The 22,283-nt window shown below is 42.4% G+C and overlaps 1 protein-coding gene and 1 long non-coding RNA gene across 3 annotated transcripts in view; one reads left to right on the top strand and one right to left on the bottom strand.

Annotated features, from left to right (window-relative positions):
* PLPP4 (phospholipid phosphatase 4) overlaps nucleotides 1-22,283 on the bottom strand; it is an 82,313-nt gene that overhangs the window by 42,662 nt on the left and 17,368 nt on the right. For both annotated transcript variants that reach the window (XM_081193074.1, XM_081193075.1), the window contains exon 2: nucleotides 8,166-8,274. In XM_081193074.1, coding sequence (XP_081049200.1) covers nucleotides 8,166-8,274 — 109 coding nt within the window. The remainder of the gene's footprint in view (nucleotides 1-8,165; nucleotides 8,275-22,283) is intronic.
* LOC308586461 lies at nucleotides 13,308-15,923 on the top strand. Its single transcript, XR_014007889.1, has 2 exons — nucleotides 13,308-13,359; nucleotides 15,262-15,923. It is a non-coding gene; the product is annotated as an uncharacterized lncRNA (long non-coding RNA).

Genomic DNA, 22,283 nt, shown 5'->3' with positions numbered 1-22,283 from the left:
TAGATGATCTGGCTGAATTATCTCTGGCGAGTTCCCTAGATTAGAGCAAAGCTGCATGATCACTATCTGTAGCCAAATAGCACACATGCTTAATTTTTTTTTTTTTTAAGAAATCAGAGGCTTAGTTCTGAATCTTAACTGATATATAAATCGCTTGGAGCCCTACTTAAAATGTGTCAGCTTTTAAAATGGAAACTAAGAGCTAAAAGAGGGCAGATTACTAAATTGCAGATCAGCAGTGTTTCCCAGAAATAGCTACACTGTTTGTAAGCCCCAAATGTGTGGAATCTCTGTGTATACATGACAGTCCAGTTTGTACATCATGAGAAACCATAGTTAATGGTTTCCCATGAGCACACCAAACTGGGTACTTGCACTACTTCCCAATCACACCAGGGAGAAATAAGCCATGATCCCTGGTTAAGTATTATGTCCAATCCAGGGAACATGATTTGTTTCTCTCCAACAAACCAGAATCAGTAAGCCAAGAACAAACATTGCCTACATTTTGTTGTTTGTTGGGTTTGGATAAAGTCAAGGGCAAGGATCGCGGTTGGTTTCCTCCCAACACAAGCTGGAAAGCATGGGGCAGAGTGGTATTTGGTGCGGATAAGGAACTGCAGACAGAAAGGAAATCAGCAGCCTCTTTAGGCTTGAGCATGAGCTTCCATGCATCCTTGATGTGTGGGCTTATTGCCTGGCATGTAATGCGCCTAAATGTTTGCAGCATCAGCATCTATTCCGATAGATAGCATACTATAAAAATAATGTTGGAAAGTTAAACAGTAAACTAGCCTGTATGATTTTTGCATTCTCCTAGGAAGCAAGGAATCCCTTCCCGCCATAGACAAAGCAAAGTTTGGCACAAGGATGTCAAGGCAGTTCATATTGCTTTGAATAGGTTTTCATGCTAGTGATATACAAAAATGCAACCTAGTGTTGTTGTTTTAAAAGCAACCATGTTGTTGGCCCTGGTACCACTAGGATGCCAGTGTAATTAACTGGCAGAGTCAGGTAGTTATTACTTTGGGGGGGGGAGGGGAGCAAGCAGACTATAAGGGATGCTAAAAGACCAACAATAAAACAATTCTTTAAATGCATTAATAGCAGAAGGCTGACTAGGGAGGGGGCCGTATCCTCCAATGGAAAGGAAGTCAAAGGTATGCTAAAGGAGAATAAGGAGATTGTGGAGAAGCTGAATGAATCCTTTGCATGTGCCTTCACAACGGAAGATATAGCGCAGATCCCAGTGTCTGAACTAACTTTTGCAGGAAGGGAGTCTGAGCAACTGAGGAAAATGGTGGTGACAAGAGAAGATGTTCTTGGCCTAATAGACAAAATAAAAATCACCAAACACCTGATCCTAATGGCATCAATTCTTTAAAAATTCAAATTTGAAATTGCTGGTTTTCTAATGAAAATATGTAACCTGTCCTCAAGATCAGTCTGTATAGCTGAGAACTGGCCAATGTAACACCAATAAATAAAAAGGGGATCCAGAGGAGTTATGGGAAATTTAAGAGCAGCTAACTTAACTTCTGGGACGCAGGTGGCGCTGTGGGTTAAACCACAGAGCCTAGGACTTGCCGATCAGAAGGTCAGTGGTTCGAATCCCCACGACTGGGTGAGCTCCCGTTGCTTGGTCCCTGCTCCTGCCAACCTAGCAGTTGAAAAGCACCTCAAAGTGCAAGTAGATAAATAGGTACCGCTCCGGCGGGAAGATAAACGGCGTTTCCGTGTGCTCCTGTGGTTCGCCAGAAGCGGCTTAGTCATGCTGGCCACATGACCCGGAAGCTGTACACTGGCTCCCTCAGCCAACAAAGCGAGATGAGCACTGCAACCCCAGAGTCGGTCACGACTGGACCTGATGGTCAGGGGTCCCTTTACCCTTTACCTTAACTTCTCTTCTGGGAAATCTGATAGAAAGCATTACAAAAGATAAAATTATCAAGGCATGTTCAAGAAGAACAAGTCTTGCTGATGCAGGGCCAGCATGGTTTCTGCAAGCGCACGTCCTTTCTCACTGACCTATTAAGTGTTCTTTGAGAGTTTCAAGAAGCATATAGACTAGTTGCCGGAAACCACAGAAGGGCAGAGTGCTCTGGCATTCAAATCCTGCTTGCTCATTTCCCACAAGCATCTGGTTGACTACTGTGAGAACAGGATGCTGGACTAGATGGGCCACTGGCCTGATCCAGCAGGGATCGTCTTATGTTCTGCTCCTTGTTAACAAAGGGATTAGAAATTTTTGCTTTTCAGCCACAATGTTTCTGTGCAATGGCATGATGTGTCTGTGGGGTTTCTACTTGGGCTCAGTTCTCCAAGAATTGAGAGTGTTCCTGTTCTTGCTTCCAAAAAATAAGGGAATGGGCTGATTTACAGTCCAGAGGTCTGGTAAGTGGAAATGCACGGGGCCTTGTCTGCTGTGAAATATGCCACTGCCCACAGCTTCCATCACTCTTATCACAAGCCTCATAAGCTTCATTAGTGCTGGGACACTGCTACCATTCATCATTTCAACTTGTTCCTGCCACTCTCACAGAAAGGATTATTTTTGTCTTGAGATGGGATTACGATATAAAATGTAAGTCTAAATTCAAAAGGCCCAATTAGTTGGAACGAGACTTACAGTGAAATCCTGTGTATGTTTACTCTGAAGGAAGTCTTGTTGCATTTAATAGGACTTCCTCCCAGATAAGAAATGCGGGTGGCGCTGTGGGTTAAACCACAGAGCCTAGGACTTGCCGATCAGAAGGTTGGCAGTTCGAATCCCCGCGACGGGGTGAGCTCCCGTTGCTCGGTCCCTGCTCCTGCCCACCTAGCAGTTTGAAAGCACGTCAAAGTGCAAGTAGATAAATAGGTACCGCTCCGGTGGGAAGGTAAACGGCATTTCCGTGCGCTGCTCTGGTTCGCCAGAAGCGGCTTAGTCATGCTGGCCACATGACCCAGAAGCTGTACGCCGGCTCCCTCGGCCAATAAAGCGAGATGAGCGATGCAACCCCAGTCGGTCACGACTGGACCTAATGGTCAGGGGTCCCTTTACCTTTACCTTACTCCCAGATAAGCATGTATAAGACTTTCCTTATACATAAGTTCTGGAAGCCTTCTCCATTGCTGCAATTATGTAGGCTCCACACATCACAAGTTTGCACCTGTGCTTACCATCCAGTTACCATATACAACATGACACATGAGAACCTCATAGATGCATGTGCGTGCATCTTTTTTAAAAAAATATTATTATTCCAAATGTTTGCAGGCTGTTAAGGGGGAAGAAACTTCTGCCTCTTCGGTCTCTTATTTGTATAAAGAATTGCATCCTACCACATTCAGACAAATGAGCCTGTCTTTGATTAGGTGAGTTAGCGTTTGGTGAGTTAGCTTTTCCACAATGGCTATAAATCATATTTTTTAATGCTATAAATCTTTAAGCAACCTGTGTTTGTGTATATAATTGAGATTGGATTTTGAGCTGTGTATACTAGCGGTGTGGCATCAGCTCTGTGTGTTTGTATGAATAACGTGAGGTGATCCATGTTAACAAGGCGTGTCGAGGTGGATCAGGGAGTTCCCAAACTTCTGAGAGGCTCTGCTGTCTTTTTCCTCCTTTTTTGTACATAAAGTCAAACTCTCAGCTCCCTACCCACTGCCTTACTTTGCTTTCCCGAGAAATGAAATGAAGCTGACTAGGGAAATGTCAAGCAGTCAAGAAAGAAAAAGTTGGGTCGTTTGTTTTGACAAGCAGGTCTACCTTTTAATCACAGTGAATTATTCTCCCAGTGAACTCCAATCAAAGTTATTTAGGGGAGGGATACTGAAGGAAACACACAGATCCTCCTCCTTATAATTTTGGCTGGGAAAGCAGAACAAAAGTGGTTGGGTTAAACTATGGGGGTGACCTGCTTTCCCCCCCAATCATTCTTTTTTTCTCTCTTACAAACAAAATCACAGCACTTTGTTTTTTCTTCATGGAGGGTACTTCCAGGAAGAGTGATGAGAAAAAAACCCCTAACTTTTCAGGGATTTTTTTACTTCAAAGGTGAAATCACTGAGCACAATAGCCAGTGGACCTATTTCTCCAGACGTTTGTGGCTTTGGTACCCAGGCACCATGTATGAATGTCCCCTCATGTCCCCAGTTTTCAAAATGATTGCCCAAAACAATGTGAGAGACGGAATGTGTCTGCTATTTTCTCGTCCTCAAATGGTAAAAGTCTGCCCTTGCAGGGAAATCGCTGCCACATATTTTTCTGAAATTTGGCAGGCTTCATTCCTTCAGAGAGCATCCAATTCTGGCAGAAAATAGAAGAGGCTAAGTCTTTTTTTAAAATACATAACAAAACACCAACACATAAATGCCCTGATAAATTTGTTTGAAATTTGGCTGGCACAATCCACTCAGGAAGGGTTCCTTTGCAAGCAAATGTCAACCACTTATGTGTAAAGAGGGAAAAGTTATAGCCTTTTTAAGATTCCACATTATAGCCAACAGGGCCAAAACAGAGCTTTGTATTTAACCAATCTGACTGGGACCCAAATAACAAATCAAATTGGAATGACACAAAGCAGATTTGAAACAGATTGGGCTGTAGAACCGCTCCAGGTATAGGACGGTATATAAATCCGGTAAATAATAATAAATAATAGAACGTTACAGATACAAGGCTAATCGTGTGATTGCTGCACACACCTAGCATGTGCGTGCATATGAGACTAGTAACACCAGCATTTCCTGCAGCAACCATGATTTGCGAAGATGACCTCAGTAACGTGAAGTGTGGAGCTGCCCTTGCACTAAAGAAAGCTGCTCAAAAGGTATTCCAAGCAGGTTAAAACAGGTCTCCTAGCCACCGGCAATCATACACAATGCCCTCTCCTGAGTTCCTATTAATATATGTGGGAATTCACAGAACATTTCCCTCTGTTGTTCTTTAAACTGCCTGAGGGCTGAACTACACATTATTGCAGTAGATCTGTGGTTGGCTGTCCAGGTGCTTTTCCTTCATTAAAGAAAAGAAGAAGTCATGTGGGGATGGGCTGCCAATTTGTCTGGAGCACATAAAGGTCCTGATAATTTTGATGGGCTTCCCTTTATGTGGGACATGATTAGAGCTCCCTGTTCTCTCCCCCCCCCCTTTTTAATGAAATGTAGTTGTAGAGCAACACTGCCAATTTGTTGAGAGCAGCAGGTTCAATACTTCCCCCTGAAGTTTTCCCACTCAAAAATCCTCCCCCTCCAGTGGGTGTATGAACTCAACAGTGCTTAGTTTATCTTTTGGTTGCTATTTTGTTGCTGTTGTTAATACTGTTCTATAGATTGTAAATGCGGTGTTGACTCGTTAATCATATGGCATGACTTTTGCTTTAATTGTGATTGTGACATTCAGCTTATTATTTTTTTAGTTGTTGCTTTGTTAACAGAGTTTTATAAATTGCAATTGTTTCACTGATGATCTGTTACTCTATATGCTTTATGCTGTATTTGTGATGTTCCATTTTCTTATTATTATTTATTGTTTGTAAGCCACTTTGGGACTCATTTGAATGAAAAAGGGGCATAGAAATATTAAAAATCAGATCAAGTTAAAGCTATCAATCGTAAGCTACCTTAAATCTTTTTGTGACCTTTACCATCTTTCCCCTACGTAACATCCTTTCCTTTCCTTTCCTTTCCTTTCCTTTGCTCTCTGTTCCTTACATAGTACCAGATTTTCCAGCAACAGAGATCCCTGCATGCTTGTCCCTTCCATTAACTCCTATAGCAAAGCCCCATCTTTACAAATTAGCCACCTAAGTTTGCCTAACTCCAAGGTCAGTTCTAGCCCTGACAGCAACCAACTCATAATAGCATAATGAATGAGAGTACTTTGTGTTTATGCACACCCAAAAAATGTAATTATAAATACAATGCTATGGTGTGCAACTCTAAAACATTCTTCTGTACTCCCCACCACCCTTCAAGAGCCAAGGCTAATTGGTTGTCTTTTACAAGTTGTTATCTCTCCTCAGAATAAAGTCCATAAAATAATCCTAGATGAGATCTCCTCTATATAATTCCAGGTAATGTTTTCTGTCCTGCCAGTGACATTTTCCTGGATAGTGGCTGCTTTCATGGGTAAGACCTTCTTAAAATCAAGCACATTCATTATCTGTCCTGGCAGCTGAAAGATACAGAGCTGTACAAACCTTCCAGAAAAGCACTTCATGCCCTCTCATTGCTTCAGGAAAACCCACTATCAGATAAGATTTAATGTGTGTGCTGAAAAATATTGATTTTCATTTAGGGCCACCTGGATAATATTTTTCCTGGATAATATTTTTAATAGGTCACTGCTGTACTGAAACATCCCCCCCTTTCCTTTTAAACAAAAAAGTCAGTGGACAACTGGACAACCTTACTGTTATGAAATGAAAGGAAGCCATGTTTTGCTCCTGAAGTGCAGAACAACAAATCAGTATACAGAATTTGCAAGATTTTACCTCCCTCTCCAATCAGAGAGTAGATTCATACCTATCTACAACACCGAAGTACAAAATGCTTATGGCCCATGCCATAAGTGAGGGGCACATTATGTATTTGGAGGGCTTGGCCCAAATACAGGCCTAATCTTTTCCCAGTTGACAACTTGTGTTTGTTAAAGAGAGAAGTGCCATGAAAAAACCGTATGCATGCAGAGCTGACCTCAAACATTTGGCCATCTGAGGTAAAGGACAAGATAGTGCCAGCCATTCTGTGTACAGAAGACAACATGATTGGCAGTTCAATATTACTTCAGTGCTGGTGACAGGATCTTGTCCATACAGGCTATGGTGTTTTTTGGGTGAGGAGAGTGCTACATGGTGCACTCAGCTCTGATCTCTAACAGAAGAGAATGAGTGGTGATTCAGGATGAATGGCTATAGGGCTGTCCCTGGCATATATTCTACCTGAGGTAATCACCTCACTCTGCCTAATGGTAGGGCTGGCCCTGCATGTATATCCTTTGCAGCAACCTCAGTTATGCATGCGCCTCATGAAAGGTTAAGGAACACAGAACACTTCTGTTCCTTTTCAATAGGAATCCAGAGGACTGAATCCATGTTGCAGAACTTGTCTGAGCAATGTCAAACCAAAAACATAAAAGCTAGCCTGCCTGCTCAATAAATCCACTGGTGCTGAAAACAATTATATACTTCAGGCCTACTGGCTGGCGCTGAACTTACAGCAGTCCCACATCTCACATGGCAAATGCATGTGGTGCATACAGTATGGGCTGTCATCTCCCTCAGCAAACAGGTTTGCAGTACACAGCAAGGCCCTCCAGCTGTAAGACACCAAACTGACTTGGTAATATTGCCTGGAAAGCCAGATAGCATGATGGCGCAGAGTCCATGAAGAAAAGCAGGGAACGCTCTAGCATTCTGGCCCAATCCCTGTTAGAATTACTCTACTGCCATCTGCACTGGGAAAAGATCAGAACAGTAGGCTAGACAGACCATCAGGCTAACTGCTGCAAGGATGCTTTTTTCCTCTCACTCCTCCAAGGAAGCGTAGATGGCAATGATGAAACTGACAAGTTGGGGAGGAGATGTGGTGGATATTGAACAAGAGATGGGTGTTTAGCTGCAACCGTTTGAGTTCCAGAAGCCTGCTTTGATTTACAACCACTATTACATCAATATTTAAAATGCTTTGGGATCCATGTTTACCTGACACAGGGAAAGCAGACTGGCACCAACAATTTTGGTTGCAGGCAGACATTTTCCTGGGGCATCCGAACAGCACCAATGATATGATATTGTATGGTTAAATCTATTTCAAATAATGCTCTTGTAATACACACAAACACACGCACACACAATCTTTGGTTGTAAATCAGTTTTGGAACTTCTGGAGAGGGAGTGATATATAAATTGAACAAACCTAATTTGACTGGCAGTCAACAATTTATAAAATGAGAACATCAATCAATCAGAATTTGTGACAGCGTGGCTTAAAGAAATGTCATACTGTCCTTCACCCCAACATGCAAATAATATCATGTTCCATTTATGTTCTCACTGCAGCCTGCGACTGTAACTGTTCTTTTAAAAATGCACTCATTTCCAGTTTTGCTTTAGCTAACACACAGTCATCAAACAAGCTTCACACAGCCATCAAACAATCATTAAATCTCTAGTACTTACAAACATGAGGCGTGTAGGTATGTTGTCAGATTCAACCAAAGGGTTTTTATAGAGCCAGATCTCTTCTGGCTGAATAACTCTCTGGAATGGATCCAAAAATTCTGTAAAACTAAACAAAACAATAAAAGAACACATTGTTTCACCATGTACCTGGAGCAAGAGACCTCAAAAAGTACATCACGGGAGATTCCCGCTTGCCATATTGAAAGAGAGACATTGTTTAATCAAGTGCAAGCAAATACAAGGCAGAAAATGTTTGTTTATCTCCCTTCTTACCCTTACCCATCTCTAGAGTCCAGGGTGAATTCTATATTACAATACGCAAACAAAGACATATCAAAATAAAACCAGACTAAGAAAGCAGAATACATATTATGAGTTGTATCCAATGAAGCTCTTGCACTTGTGCAATGGAACTTCCCCTCCTACCCCCAGCAACCTCTCATTGTACACCCTTAAAATTGGTTAGGGGATTCTCCAGAGCAGATTTTTACAGTTTGCAGGAAAAGTAGAAGAAGGGAAAGCCATGTAACATGAATGGTACTCCACTCACTGCTTTATATCTCAAGTTCCTTATACCATACAAGCTGGAGTTTTCCTCACACCACTGTTGTCCAAAATGAAAAGGTATCAGCAGCATGAAGAAATAAACCTGAGTTATGTGGTAAACTTACAAAGCAGTGACAGACAGTATTTGGAGCAATGAGTCAAAGACAAAATGCCTGAAGTATTTTATTGTTGCCCAACACACTTTGGAAAATAACAAATTTGTTCTTCAGGAGCAAACTTCCTCAGCAAGCTGAGAAAATATAGTACTCTAGCTTCCTCCTTTGCTGAACTGTTAAAGAGGATTGCCCCATTGAAGAAATCTCTTGTTTCCAAAGTTTGTGGGGCAGCAATATAATATTTTGGACCTTTTCCTCCATTTGTTTCCCCTTTGTTTGGCCTTTGAGAGTACAGTCGTACTTGGAAGTAGAACGGAATCTGTTTCGGAAATCCATTGGCCTTCCAAAACATTTGGAAACCAAAGCACCAATCGGAAGCCACAGAAGCCCCATTGGACGTTCAGCTTACAAAAGAATGTTCAAAAACCGGAACACTCACTTCTGGTTTTTGATTGTTTGGGAGCCAGAAAGTTCGACTCCCAAGGCATTCGGGAGCCGAGGTACTACCGTACTTGGAACTACCTGAAGAGTTTCCACAGGGCAACCATAACATGTAAACTGACCCCCAAGAGGCACACATCTGTCAAAGCTGCTATAAATGGCCACACATAGAAACACAGGAGCCTGGCTTAAGTTGAGTCAGACCACTGGTCCATCTAGCCCAGTCATTGTCTACATTCACTGGCAATGGCTCTGCAGGGTTTTAGGCAAGGCTCTGGCCAATTTAGAGATGCTGGCAATGGAACTTGGGACCTTCTGAATGCAAAGCAGATTCTATGCCACACAGCCTTCACACTCATGCGTCTCAGATCTGCAAACCAATGGCGGGCGCAGCAACAGTGGGTGTGGCCCAACAGACATAACTCTTCATTCTCTATCCGAGCAATCAAGAGGTATTATCACAGATCAGGGACACAGGCTAGTCAGGTTAAATAACTAAAGGAGGGTCCAGGGCCAAAGAGGACTGTAGCCTGGAGTGGTATAACCTGGACTGAATTCTATAAATCCCTGGAAAGATACATTCACCCTCTGGGGCTGAGATTCCCCACCTGTGATCTCTTCGTTCCCTCCTACCTCCCAGTCTTGCATTGGATGGGTGAAAAACCTATTAAAAGATGTGTTCAGAAGCGTTTTTGAGCAGGCTGGCCTGCACAACCTGTGGCCCAGCAAGCCAACGTGACCCAAAGACTCATTAAAAATACTGGGTTTGCTACCTTTCTGGGAATGCAAAAGCAAAGGATGAGGCGTTGTCATGCATCTGACATGCTTGAATGCATGCTGCATTCGGCATGCCAGCTCATCAGTTTCTTCAGGCCTACGTTACCTTTTGTTTTATAAAGAAAAAGTCAATGTAGTCACAGCAACAAAATCCACTGCATTTAAATACTGTCAGATTGCTTCCTTCTACATTTCCTCTTCCGTCTATGTAAAATGTTCAAATTATGTCTTTCAGCCATATGCGGGGGAGGGAGGGAACAGGCAAATTAACCTGATGAAAGCGAACAATAATCAGCTAGAGTCACAACAGAAAAAGAAACTCCTGCTGAAGACTTGGCTGCAAATCCAAAACACAAAACAGCACCACCACCCCTCCCGTCAAAAGACCAGATGTATTTCATGCTGTTTGTCAACACTTGTGCATATATGAACTCAGTAGTACAGTGGCTCCTAAACTCTACAGGCCGATTATTGGAGGTCTTGGCAGACCACTTTTTTGCCTCTTTTTTAAGCATTTGTAGTGCACTGTGCTAGATACCAAAGTCATCACTGGGGGCCTGAATGACGCTTGTGGAGCCCTGGTGGTCAATGGACCTCATTTTGGGAACCTCTGCTGTAGTATATGAATTATCAGCTACCCTGCAATCCCTGCCCCCCTCCTCAGCAAAGGGCTGTTCAGAAGGTGCAAATAATTCCTAAAGACCTATCTATACGTACAGGATTTCCCTGGCTCATAGCATACATTGCACTCCTCTGTTTTACTGATGTTGTTGATGGATTCTTTGTTTTTTCTGATGTATTTCTTTTTTTTTAATGATATTTATTTAAATTTTTTTAGAATTACAAAAGAAAACAAGGTAGAAAAAGAGAAAGAAAAAACCATTTTTTGTATTTTAAGCTATAGTGTGTGTGTGTGTGTGTGTGTGTGTGTGTGTGTGTGTGTGTGTGTAAAATTATTCTGTTTTAAGTAAACCCATTTAGGGATTTCTTATAAATATTATTAGTAAAATAAACAAATTAGGTTTTGAGAAAGAGCTCGTACAAACAGAATAATTTCTCTGGATTTAGGGTTATTTTTCTCCCATTATGCTCTTCCACTTGGTCAGAAACAGCCCTTCCATGATCAGAAGAGGCTTTCTGCTAGCAGAAGGGGGTGTTTGGATCCAAGCCATTATGTTTTAGCAAACAGGAAGCTGTTGGCTGCCAATGTAAGCAAATGGTTTTTTTCTCTAATGAAAAAGAAGTCACAATCACCTTTTCCCCCTCTTCTGAAATATCATAAGTAAACCTGTCGTATCTATGGCTCAGCACTACCAGCAACTTTGTGTGCAATTCCTGAAGTGGCCATTTTACAATCTACACACACACACACACAGTGTGTGTATGTTATAAATCTGTGCCATCAAATTACATAACATCCATTCAGAAATTAATTTGATCAGGGAATCACCCAAAAAGGCTAATCCTATCTAGGTTTTCTGAGCAAGAGCTTCTTTCCAGAACATGCAGCATAATTAGCCATTTCATTGAGCACATTTCCATCTGTCGTCCCCAATGCACATCCATGAACTCCATGCAAAATAAATGCCATCAGAACCAAATGCCAAATTCTGAACCAAGAAGTTGGTTCAAAGTTACTGTTTGCCTCAATCAAGTATGTTCACATTTTGCTTTCATTGCACCATTTACTCTACTTTTTCTTGTCACTGGAAGGGGGGGGGAGCTCTGGGAGTCCTATAGTGAAACCCTTAGTACAACAAACACCCTCTGCCAAACACTTCACAGGGATCGAAAGTCTATGGCAATAGCTATATCACAGTATTAAAGATGTAGCAACCTTGTAGTTGTGGCTGGAACTTTGGGCTTAACCACATCTCCATTTGCCCTGTCACTTTCCCCCAGAAAAACCCATTGTTTAGTACTGAATCGGAACCAACAGCAATCACATTTTCCACAAAATTGCCTTTTGTTCTGATTTAGTGCTAAAGGGCGGGTTTTTCCTGGGACAAGCAGCAGGGCAAAGCCAAAACTGGTGGAAATGTGAACAAGCCCTAAGCAAGAAAGAGTCAGGAGTGCAGACTGCAGTTTCCAGAAGACATTTCCAAAGCAGCCATCAAATCGTGAAACTCAAATATTGGGTTTGGCAAAGTCAGTTGTTATTGCATCTGCAGGATCAATGAAGAGGAACACACCTTTGAGTATGTGTTAAGTTGCTGATAGTATAGGTGAATATTTATTGTTGGGCGGGTTTTATTTCTTTTGCACCGAGCTCCAGTTAGTGGCTCTTGGGCTTCTAGTAAAAAAAAAAAGTAGTTTTCATAAGTTTGAAGTGTCTCTTGCCTCTCCTCATTCTCTCTCTCTCTCACACACCAGAGTTCCTTCAGGAAAGTTCAGACAAAAATTACTCCCAAAGACATACTGGAAAATATTTCAACAGACTTTCACAAAGGAAAGTCTGGCCTGTTTTTCTTTTTTTCTTTTTTTCAGTGAAAATAGGAAGGTCTTTGTATTTCATCCAGAATCTCCAGTCCAGAATACCATATGTAGGCTTCCAGCTATATATCAGTCATCAGAACCAAAATACTTACCCCGGTGTTCTTTCTTTTTGCCCTTTTCTGTACAGTTTGGCATAGAAATGTGTATTTGCTGAAGGCTATGAGCAAACATTTCAAATCTAAAGCTATGATACAGGTGCCAATAAGCCAATGGAACAATATTTGCTGACTTTTAGTGCTTTTTAATGAGACTTTCCCAGAGAACAGAGTTTTCAGAAATATCATTGGAAGTCAAGATTGCCACATTTTATAAAAATTGGTTCAGGTTTCTGTGCTTTTTATTTTATGCTTTGCTGGAGGACCCAACGTGAAAGGTTTTAGACTCAGACCATAGTTAAGGGACAGGCTTGGATAAGTTTGTTAGATGAACCAGTGAGGACAGATATCTGATTTCTTCCATATAATTGATGTTTCAATTATTTAACAATCAGAAGGTAGCTTTAGCATTTATTTCATCATATTCATGTTAGCTACTTCACACAATGCTCCCAGCCTCAGTCTCCATCTGCCTGAGGCTGTACCTTCTTACATAAACCTCCCAGAGAGTTTACCTCCAAAATATAGCAAGCCTCTCAAAAGGATATCAGCACAAATTTAACTTGAGAACGTTCTAGAGGATAAGTTTCTCAAACCTTCCTTCCTCCCACAGCCACCTGCAAAGTGAGGCCATCTGTGAGAGGATGCACAGCAAGGCTAACTGAGGAAGACGATCTTAACAGGAAAGACTCTAAAGGATGGAAAAGAACATGTTAGCAGGTATCAAGCCTAGATATCAAATTTGGAAGTAGAAGTAGAGTCAAGGGACTCCATCGTAGAGAGAAGAGCTCCGTTTTGAGAGATACCCTTTGGTATGAATGAAGGAGCTATGATGGGCTTCCAGATGCACTTGGACTTATCAGCCCTGGCCAGCATGGCCAAATGCCAAGGATGATGGGAACTGGAGTCCAGGTGAATCTGGAAGCCCATGGCTCCTCCGTCCATACCAAAGTGTGCATCTCAGCATGGCCAATTGCCAAGTTGTAGTCCACATACCCCAGAAAAACCTTCCCCATTCCTAACATAAGGAAAAGGAGGAATAGAGGTTCCACTCATGAAAGATGTGGAGCAAGCCTTCTTTACTAAATAATAAAGATACATGTATTGTAGATTACTTCCTAATATAATCTGGGGTAAAGGTAAAGGTAAAAGTCCCCTGGGTGGTTAAGTCCAGCCAAAGGTGACTATGGGGTGTGGTGCTCATCTTGCTTCAGGATGAGGGAGCTGGCATTTGTCCACAGACAGATTTCTGGGTCATGTGGCCAGCATGACTAAACTGCTTCTGGTGCACAAAACACCGTGATGGAAGCCAGAGCTCACAGAAATGCTGTTTACCTTCCCGCTGCAGCGGTACCTATTTATCTACTGGCACGCTTTCGAACTGCTAGGTTGGCAGGAGCTGGGACAGAGCAACTGGAGCTCACTCCATTGTGGGGATTCGAACTGCCAACCTTCTGATCAGCAAGCCCAAGAAGCTCAGTGGTTTAGATCAGTGTTTCCCAACCATTTTTGGGCAAAGGCACACTTGTTTGATGAAAAAAATCTCGAGGCACACCACCATTACAGCCCCGTGACATCAGCGTGCAGCGTCACGCCGGGAGGGACGCACGAAAGTGTAAGTTTCAATTTTTCCCCTCCCCCTTGCCGGGGAACCTCCAAGCTTTGGGGGTGGGGGGGAGGAGGCAGCAAAGCGAGGCAGGAAGGAGAGCGCGGCTTGGCTGGGTGAGCTTTGGCAGGGACAGGGAATGAGAGCCGCGAGGCGGGCGCTGCGGACGGAGGCGCTGCCCGCCGAGCTCGCAGGCAGCCAGGCAGGCAGACGGCGAGAGCCCCGTGCTGGGCGGCCTCTCCTCGCCGCCGCCGCCCCGCCTCTCGCCGCCCGACTCGCCCGCCTCCCTCCAGGCAACATCTCGCGGCACACCAGGCAACATCTCGCGGCACACTAGTGTGCCGCGGAACAGTGGTTGGGAAACACTGGTTTAGATCACAGCGCCACCCGCATCCTAATCTGGGGTACAATACTTAGAGATTTTTAAAATTTTAAGCAGTTCATTTAAATGCTTTTCAATAAATTGAATAAATATATTACCAACAATTCCCTCCTTTTATTTCACTACTTAAACCTCACCTTTCATGCCTTGCAAATAACCACCATAAACGTTAAGGAACCTTTGCATCACAAAAGAAACTTTATGTCGCCTTCATGCATATTTAAAATACCACTTTAAAAAAAAGGTTTTTGAACCTCTTTCTAGTTCCTCTGCAAATAAATGACCGATATGAAATTCCTTACTGCCGCTTTGATGAAAAGCCAACCCAAAAGGAGGCCAGAAGCTGATGGTCAGGGGCATTGGTGAGGCAAGATAAGTACAAATGCCGGTGTTTATCACTGTCATCCTGTTTACCACATGGAAGTTGGAGGAATTCTATTAAACAGAACAAAATGTTGCTGACCAGTTGTGCTGCTCAAATAAACTGCTTTTATTTGAGCGCAAAGACTCCCCAGAGCAGGGAGGCTGTTTTCAGGACAGTTGCAATTCATTAGTCTGAAGGGTGCAATAAAATAAACAGAATGCTATTACCAAAATATTAAGCTGGCATTGACAATGTCCCCCACTTCTACAGGGCAACGTTCTGCCTTCTTCGCCGAATATATAAAGACTGTGACAGATTCAATGGAGCAGAGAGTATGGACCAGCTTCAGAAGCCCATAGGATGAATGCTGAACGAACCACTGTGATGACTACTAACCCTTATGGCTTCAGTCTTCCTCTGTGTCTGAATGCTGGTTGCTGGGAACCATAACAGCGGAGATGCTGATGCTGAGCTCAGGGTGCTGGATCTCACTGGCCTCTGGCTGGCCACTGTGGAAAAAGGATGCTGGACTAGATGGGCCACTGGCCTGATCCAGCAGGTCTATCCTTATGTGAGTGCACACATTATGGTTTCTGTATGTATAGTCCCCACACAGAGGAGGCAGTTCATATAAATGGCCATAAGGTCAGAATCTGTTTGGACAGTTCCCAAGTGATGGGAGACACATCACACCGATTATTGCTGTGGACCCCTGTTCAAAGGATGTTTGAGGAGCTCATGTTTTGCAAATTCCACTAGAAGCTGTCCTAATCCACATCTCCTGGCCTAATGCATGGATCGGAATTCAGTCATCCATTAGGTTTCGCTCTCCTCCGGGCATTTCTGTTTTCAGCCAAAAGAGGCAGCAACAAGCATTTCAAAATGAACATTTTGAGATCAAATCCTTTAAAATGTTTATCTTGAGGAACAAATGTTTCCATTTAGATCTGAATTTTTCTTTGGGGTCTTCATAAAAACCTAAAAAATAATGTGAAAACTGGAGGGAACAAACCTATGAGTGTGCACGTGTAAAAGTGGCATAGCTTAGGAAGAGACTGCTTTGTCCATGCCTACCCTGCTGCCTTCATATTTTCCTGGGGTGAGGAATCTGTGGCTACAGGTCCTACCGGTTCTGACCATTGGCCACGCTGGCTAGGGCTGTTGCGAGTTGAAGTCCAACATCTGGAGGGCCAGAGATTCCTCACTCCTGATATATATCAGAAGTGTATGAAGACAATTGATTCAGGGTGGGGAAGAAAGATGCTTGCCAGACCTGAGAGAAGAAAAAAACTAAATTCCAGCAACACATTCTATTTCAGGGGTGGAAAATTGGTGACTGACACCTTCCCTGTCCTGACCCTTTGGTTGTTTTTGCTGGTACTGATGGGACAAACAAGACCTGGGACTCAGATATAAGCTGCAAATAAAACATTTTAAATGTGTTGTAAAGTGCAATATACAAATGTGACACTAGTTGGCGACAGTTAGCTATGCCAAATTCAATGTATTTTTCAAAACGTTTTTTAAAAAAGATTTTCACAGTGTTTTTTTATATGTGTGTAGGTTCCACTCTGGAGAGCCACAGGTTTCCTACCCATACAGCAGTATTTGTTCTTCTGAAAAACCATTGAAGTCTAGAATGCAATTATCTAAATAATTAAAAGCATCAATAATTATCCTGATTTCCCCCACACTTCAACAAATGTTCATCAAGTATACTTGTTGTGTTCATGCACTACAAAGGCTTATTGCAAACCGTAAGATTTATAGTTTGACCAGGCTGTTAACACAATTGCAAATCAAATTTTGGCTCCTGTGTCATAAAGGGGAAATGCTGCATGATAAGTTTCTGAACAAAGTAATATTTAGTGTTTACTCTCAGTTTTGATTAACAGTCTATAAAGCAAACATGAGCCTCTATTGCCTTTGATTGTCCTAAAGGACAGAGGGTTCTTAATATTCAGCAAACGCACCGTGCAAAGAATTTAAAATTCGTTTCAGAAATGAACAGATCTAGTACAGTATCTCATTTTTATTCTTAGCCACACTGTAATTAGGGATTTCTTTAAAAAAAACACCAAATATTAAGACAGCAGTAATGACAACTATTGGGAATAGATAATATAGTTTGCAGTAGGAGGCAGTCTAGATGACAAAGTTAGTAAAGCATGGGTCAAGAATCCAGGAAGCCCAATCAAAACTAAATGGCAAGTCAAATGAGATTCAAAACATAAAAGCACATTCCAGGTACAGTCCAATGCTAAAATAGTACATTGCTATGCAACGACAGTGAGTGCAGCAGCTGTAAGAAATGGTCAAGAGCACCACAAAAAAGCAGGCAATGCCCGCTTCTAAAAAATGGGCACAAACCCCAACAAACAAAGGCCTTAGTGGGTGCCAAGAGTGAGGGGCATGCCCAATGGCACTGTGGTGCCCAGTGGTGAAATACCGGGAACCTGAGTCCAAGTAAAAGTTCTATGGCAATAAACACAGTTAAAAAGGTAAAGGTAAAGGACCCCTGACAGTTAAGTCAAGTCCAGTCACAGACGACTCTGGGATTGCGACGCTCATCTTGCTTTACAGGCCGAGAGAAGCCGGCATTTGTCTGCAGACAGTTTTTCCGGTCATGTGGCCAGCATGACTAAGCTGCTTCTGGTGCAACAGAACACCAAAACCAGAGCAGTGCACAGAAACGCCGTTTACCTTTCTGCCAGAGTGGCACCTATTTATCTACTTGCACCTTTTTTTGGCGTGCTTTCGAACTGCTAGGTGGGCAGGAGCTGGGACTGAGCAACAGGAGCGGGGATTCGAACTGCCGACCTTCTGATATGCAAGCCCAAGAGGCTCAGTGGTTTAGACCACAGCGCCACCCACGTCCCTGGTTATACACAGTTCTCTGGGAGTAAATCTCTGGAACTTAACATGCATTGCACAATTTTACACTATAAGTTTATTTTAAAGTATGCCTCATTGTTTCACTCGAACTTACTACCTTAGAAAAGGAACACCTTTGAAGCCTGTAGCCCTTCAATTAGTTGTTTCCTGTTCATATTAGATATGAATTAGCTACAGTGGTACCTTGGTCCTCAAACGCCTTGATTCCCAAATGCTGAAAACCCGGAAGTAAGTGTTCCGGTTTTCGAACGTTTTTCAGAAGCCAAACATCAGATGTGGTTGTCAGCTGTTGTTTCCAGGGCGCCTACACCAATCAGAAGCTGCACTTTGGTTTTTGAACATTTCAGAAGTCAAACGGACTTCTGCAATGGATTAAGTTTGGCGCTTTTGTTTTTGCTATTTATTTTGCGTTTGTGGCTTTTTCAGTTAATTTGTTTTTGTGACTGTGTGGAACCCAGTTCAGCTACTGATTGATTCAGTGAGTGAGTGAGTGAGTGAGTGAGTTTGTCAGTGAGTGACTGCAGAAATGGATAAAAGCCCCCCATCCAAACAATGACTATCATCAGTGCAGGTAAGAATTTATTATTATTGTTATTTTTATCATCTATTTTATAGTACAGTACATTGATTATTGCTTTCATTTTATGGATCAATGGTCTTGTTAGATAGTAAAATTCATATTAAATTGCTGTTTTAAGGGTTGTTTTTAAAACTCTGGAATGGATTAATGCATTTTGTGTTACTTTCTATGGGAAAGCGCGCCTTGGTTTTGGAACGCTTTGGTTTTGGAACCAACTTCCGGAACGGATTAAGTTTGAGAACCAAGGTACCACTGTATTTAATTAGTCAGGTCCTTCTGTCAGGTAGGATCTTGAATTGTTCCTTTCCTCTTTTCAAGCCAGAGCAATTTCTCCTTCATTTATTTTCTTTTAATCTCCATTTGTTTCAGTTCGGTTTTATCATAGCTGTCGAAAACTAGTGTGGAGCAAACTCAACTGTAATTAAGGCTATCACTTCTAATTCAGTGGAACAGCAGTTTTTATCCACTTCTTTTCTAACTCTCAAAGTAGCTTCCCCTTCCCAGAGATAGTGTCTCATTTGCAAAAGTTAAAACAAAGGATACAGAAATTGAAACAAAATATATCTTTGTCTATTTAAACACATATATAAAATTTTATATGCCTGTTGTCTTTGTCCATGGAGTAACAAAGGTCCGTATAGTTAAAGCCATGGTTTTCCCAGTAGTGATGTATGGAAGTGAGAGCTGGACCATAAAGAAGGCTGATCACCGAAAAATTGATGCTTTTGAATTATGGTGCTGGAGGAGACTCTTGAGAGTCCCATGGACTGCAAGAAGATCAAACCTATCCATTCTGAAGGAAATCAGCCCTGAGTGCTCACTGGAAGGACAGATCCTGAAGCTGAGGCTCCAATACTTTGGCCACCTCATGAGAAGAGAAGACTCCCTGGAAAAGACCCTGATGCTGGGAAAGATTGAGGGCACAAGGAGAAGGGGACGACAGAGGACGAGATGGTTGGACGGTGTTCTCGAAGCTACAAACATGAGTCTGACCAAACTGTGGGAGGCAGTGGAAGACAGGAGTGCCTGGCGTGCTCTGGTCCATGGGGTCACGAAGAGTCGGACATGACTAAACGACTAAACAACAACCATAAAATTTTAGAAAACTCAAGGAGAATAAAAGGGTCCAAAGTTGTGGCTCCCTTATCCTACCTGGGTGAGCAGATAAATGGCTACAATTCACCTCCAGTTTTGATGGACATGGATCAAATGCATAACACACCCATTGGCCAGTCACATCTGTTAGAATTCCTGCTCCATGATTGCATTTATGGGATTTTTGTCTATCACATGACGATGTATGTTTTGACTCCACAGAGTGGGAAGTGACGGAGACAGGATGTTTGTGTTACTGTGTTCCATGAAGTGGGACTATTATCCTTTGTTATTTCTCTTTGCTGTCTGATGCTAGAGAAAGAGGGAGCCATGTTGCAGTGCTCTATGTATGTTTATATGTAAATAAAGTAGATTAGCCAAAATGCTGAGATGCTGAGGTCTGTTACGCAAGCTGCAAAGACTCTGCAGATCCCTAAGTGTGCCAATGTCTGTTGGCATCGGTCGCTGTAATGTTTGGGCTGAAGAAAGCTTTTGAAGCTCCTGAACAATCGACCAGGAGGGAGATAACATGCCAGTCAGGCATGTGTCTCTGCCAGGGTCCTACTTGAGAGTAGGATGAGCTCCTTACAACATCTCTCCTCCATTCAATAATGTGTTCCTCCTCTGTCAAATGGAAATTGCTTTTATATACTGTCAATCTGGCCAACTGACTCCACAGGCCTGGAGCAGTTACCAAGCTATGCACTATTTATTTATCTCCTCTCCTTAGGGAGGAAGGGAAGAGCTAATTTTACAGAAATCACTGGTGTAAGTAGGTAAATGATCAGCACCCACTGTGTCAGCACCCACTATTGAGTCAAATGCTGGGGAAATATTATAGAAACTAAATTGCACTGGGATACTAATTGGCAAACAAAAAGTTATTAGAACACACCTGTATTTTCTGACAAACTTGGACTAGCGATCAGAAAGTCTGTCTTACTTACATTTGTTTATTAAAATCAGCTTTCCAATGAAACACTAATTTGTGGTGCACATCCTCTCCTGGGTATCCCAGATGAATAAGTACGAGTGACTTCAGAATGTTTAACAACGTTGCTTCTTTGTGGAACCTGAGTCTGTATCATTTCAAACATGAAAAATTCATGGTTGCGCCCTGGAGATACTTTAAGGAAATCAGTAGAAATAATAAATTACTTTTAAAAGGGAATTTCAGTGGAGAAGGATTTGTCTTTGTCCTAGTCCAATGATACAGATAAGATAAAGATTCACTATATATTCTTCCTTGTTGCTTTTAACGTCAAGGAAAATCAGCAGTTCAAAAACTATGAGTTCTAATTCTTACCACAGTCAGAAGCTTTCTGTGGAAAGCCCTGGAGAATGAACAAATTTTAAAAGTTTGTGCACACACAATTTATATCCAATAATCTGCTGATTTTGCAATTCACAATTTATTGTAATTTTATGCTGATCTTGATATCCCCATTAGTCTCGCTAGGCTATCTGCCATGAAATATACAATCCTGATACTCTGCTGATAAAGGAACATCAATTATACATTTACAAACGACCAAAGTTTGTTGAGGGATTTGGAAAGTTGAGTGTGAATGTAGATATTCCAAGGAAATGGATCCTTGCCACTGACTTACAATGTAGGGAGAAAACAAAGGCTTTAAGCGTGTCTGCAGAACCCAATAGGTTTTTTCAGCCACCAGATGTTCTGTAAATCAGGTTCTCTTCTAAGCACAACGGGAGGTTGTAGCTGCTTTTTTTCTGCTTTCTCACTCAGCAGGTGGCTCCCAAACCAGGGCTTACCTTTCCCTAGGCTACGGCTGTTCTGCAGTGCAAGATCTCTTGCTCATATTCACGCTGCCTATATTTAATGGCCTAAATCTCACTGAGCGTCAAAACCCCTAAACAGAGGGGCCAACTTATGCCGTTGGTTGAAGGGGCCCATGGGTCACGTTACACGTGAGATACACGAGTGTGACATCACACACACATTGTTGGATGAGGCCGAGCAGGGAACCAAGCATGGTGTGGCTTCTAAGGCCAGCAGCTCATCCTCTCTCGCACTCGGCCTCCTTCCACAGCAGTAGCAGGAGGAGGAGCAGCCAGCCACACCGCCCAAGACAGCTCACACCCCCCCCCATGAGCTGGCACTGCTGCCCCCAAACCTAGATATTCTAAGGAAGATACAGAGGAAAGGAATTACACATTTGTCCCAACTAGAGGTCTTTTCAGCCCCTTCTCTGGCCCCTAATCTGAATATATAGCCCTTCTGCTTTTTTCTCACAAACTGAACCCCAATAACATCTCCATTCCTTGCAATATCATGAATTCTGCACATACGGACTTGACGAGGCTTTTTAAGACAGCACAGTAAGCTCCTTCCAGGAGGTGTCAACATTCCCAGCCTATTTATGGCCCTGCAGCTTACAGAGAGATATGGGTTAAAACCAGTATCAGATCACAAGTATTGCCACTCTCTGAAGGTGCATTGTAGAAAGTTCTCTAGCAAGAACCGGGTGGAATTTACACACATATAAAAAATGCTGGGAAATATTTTTTAAGGTTTCGAAAAATACATGGAATTTTGCATAGCTCACTGTCACCATCTAGTGTCACATTTGTATATTGCACTTTAAAACACATTTAAAATGTTTTACTTGTAGCTGTGTAAATGAGTCCCAGGAAACATTACAGTTAGTGTCATTGTAATTGTAATTAGTGTCATATAGTACTATACTGTGTCACTAAG

The sequence above is a fragment of the Podarcis bocagei genome (assembly GCF_964188305.1).
Source record: "Podarcis bocagei genome assembly, chromosome: 4".
In the NCBI taxonomy this organism is placed as follows: domain Eukaryota; kingdom Metazoa; phylum Chordata; class Lepidosauria; order Squamata; family Lacertidae; genus Podarcis; species Podarcis bocagei.
Note: the sequence above shows the minus strand (reverse complement) of the source record. Positions and strands in the feature narration are given on the sequence as shown.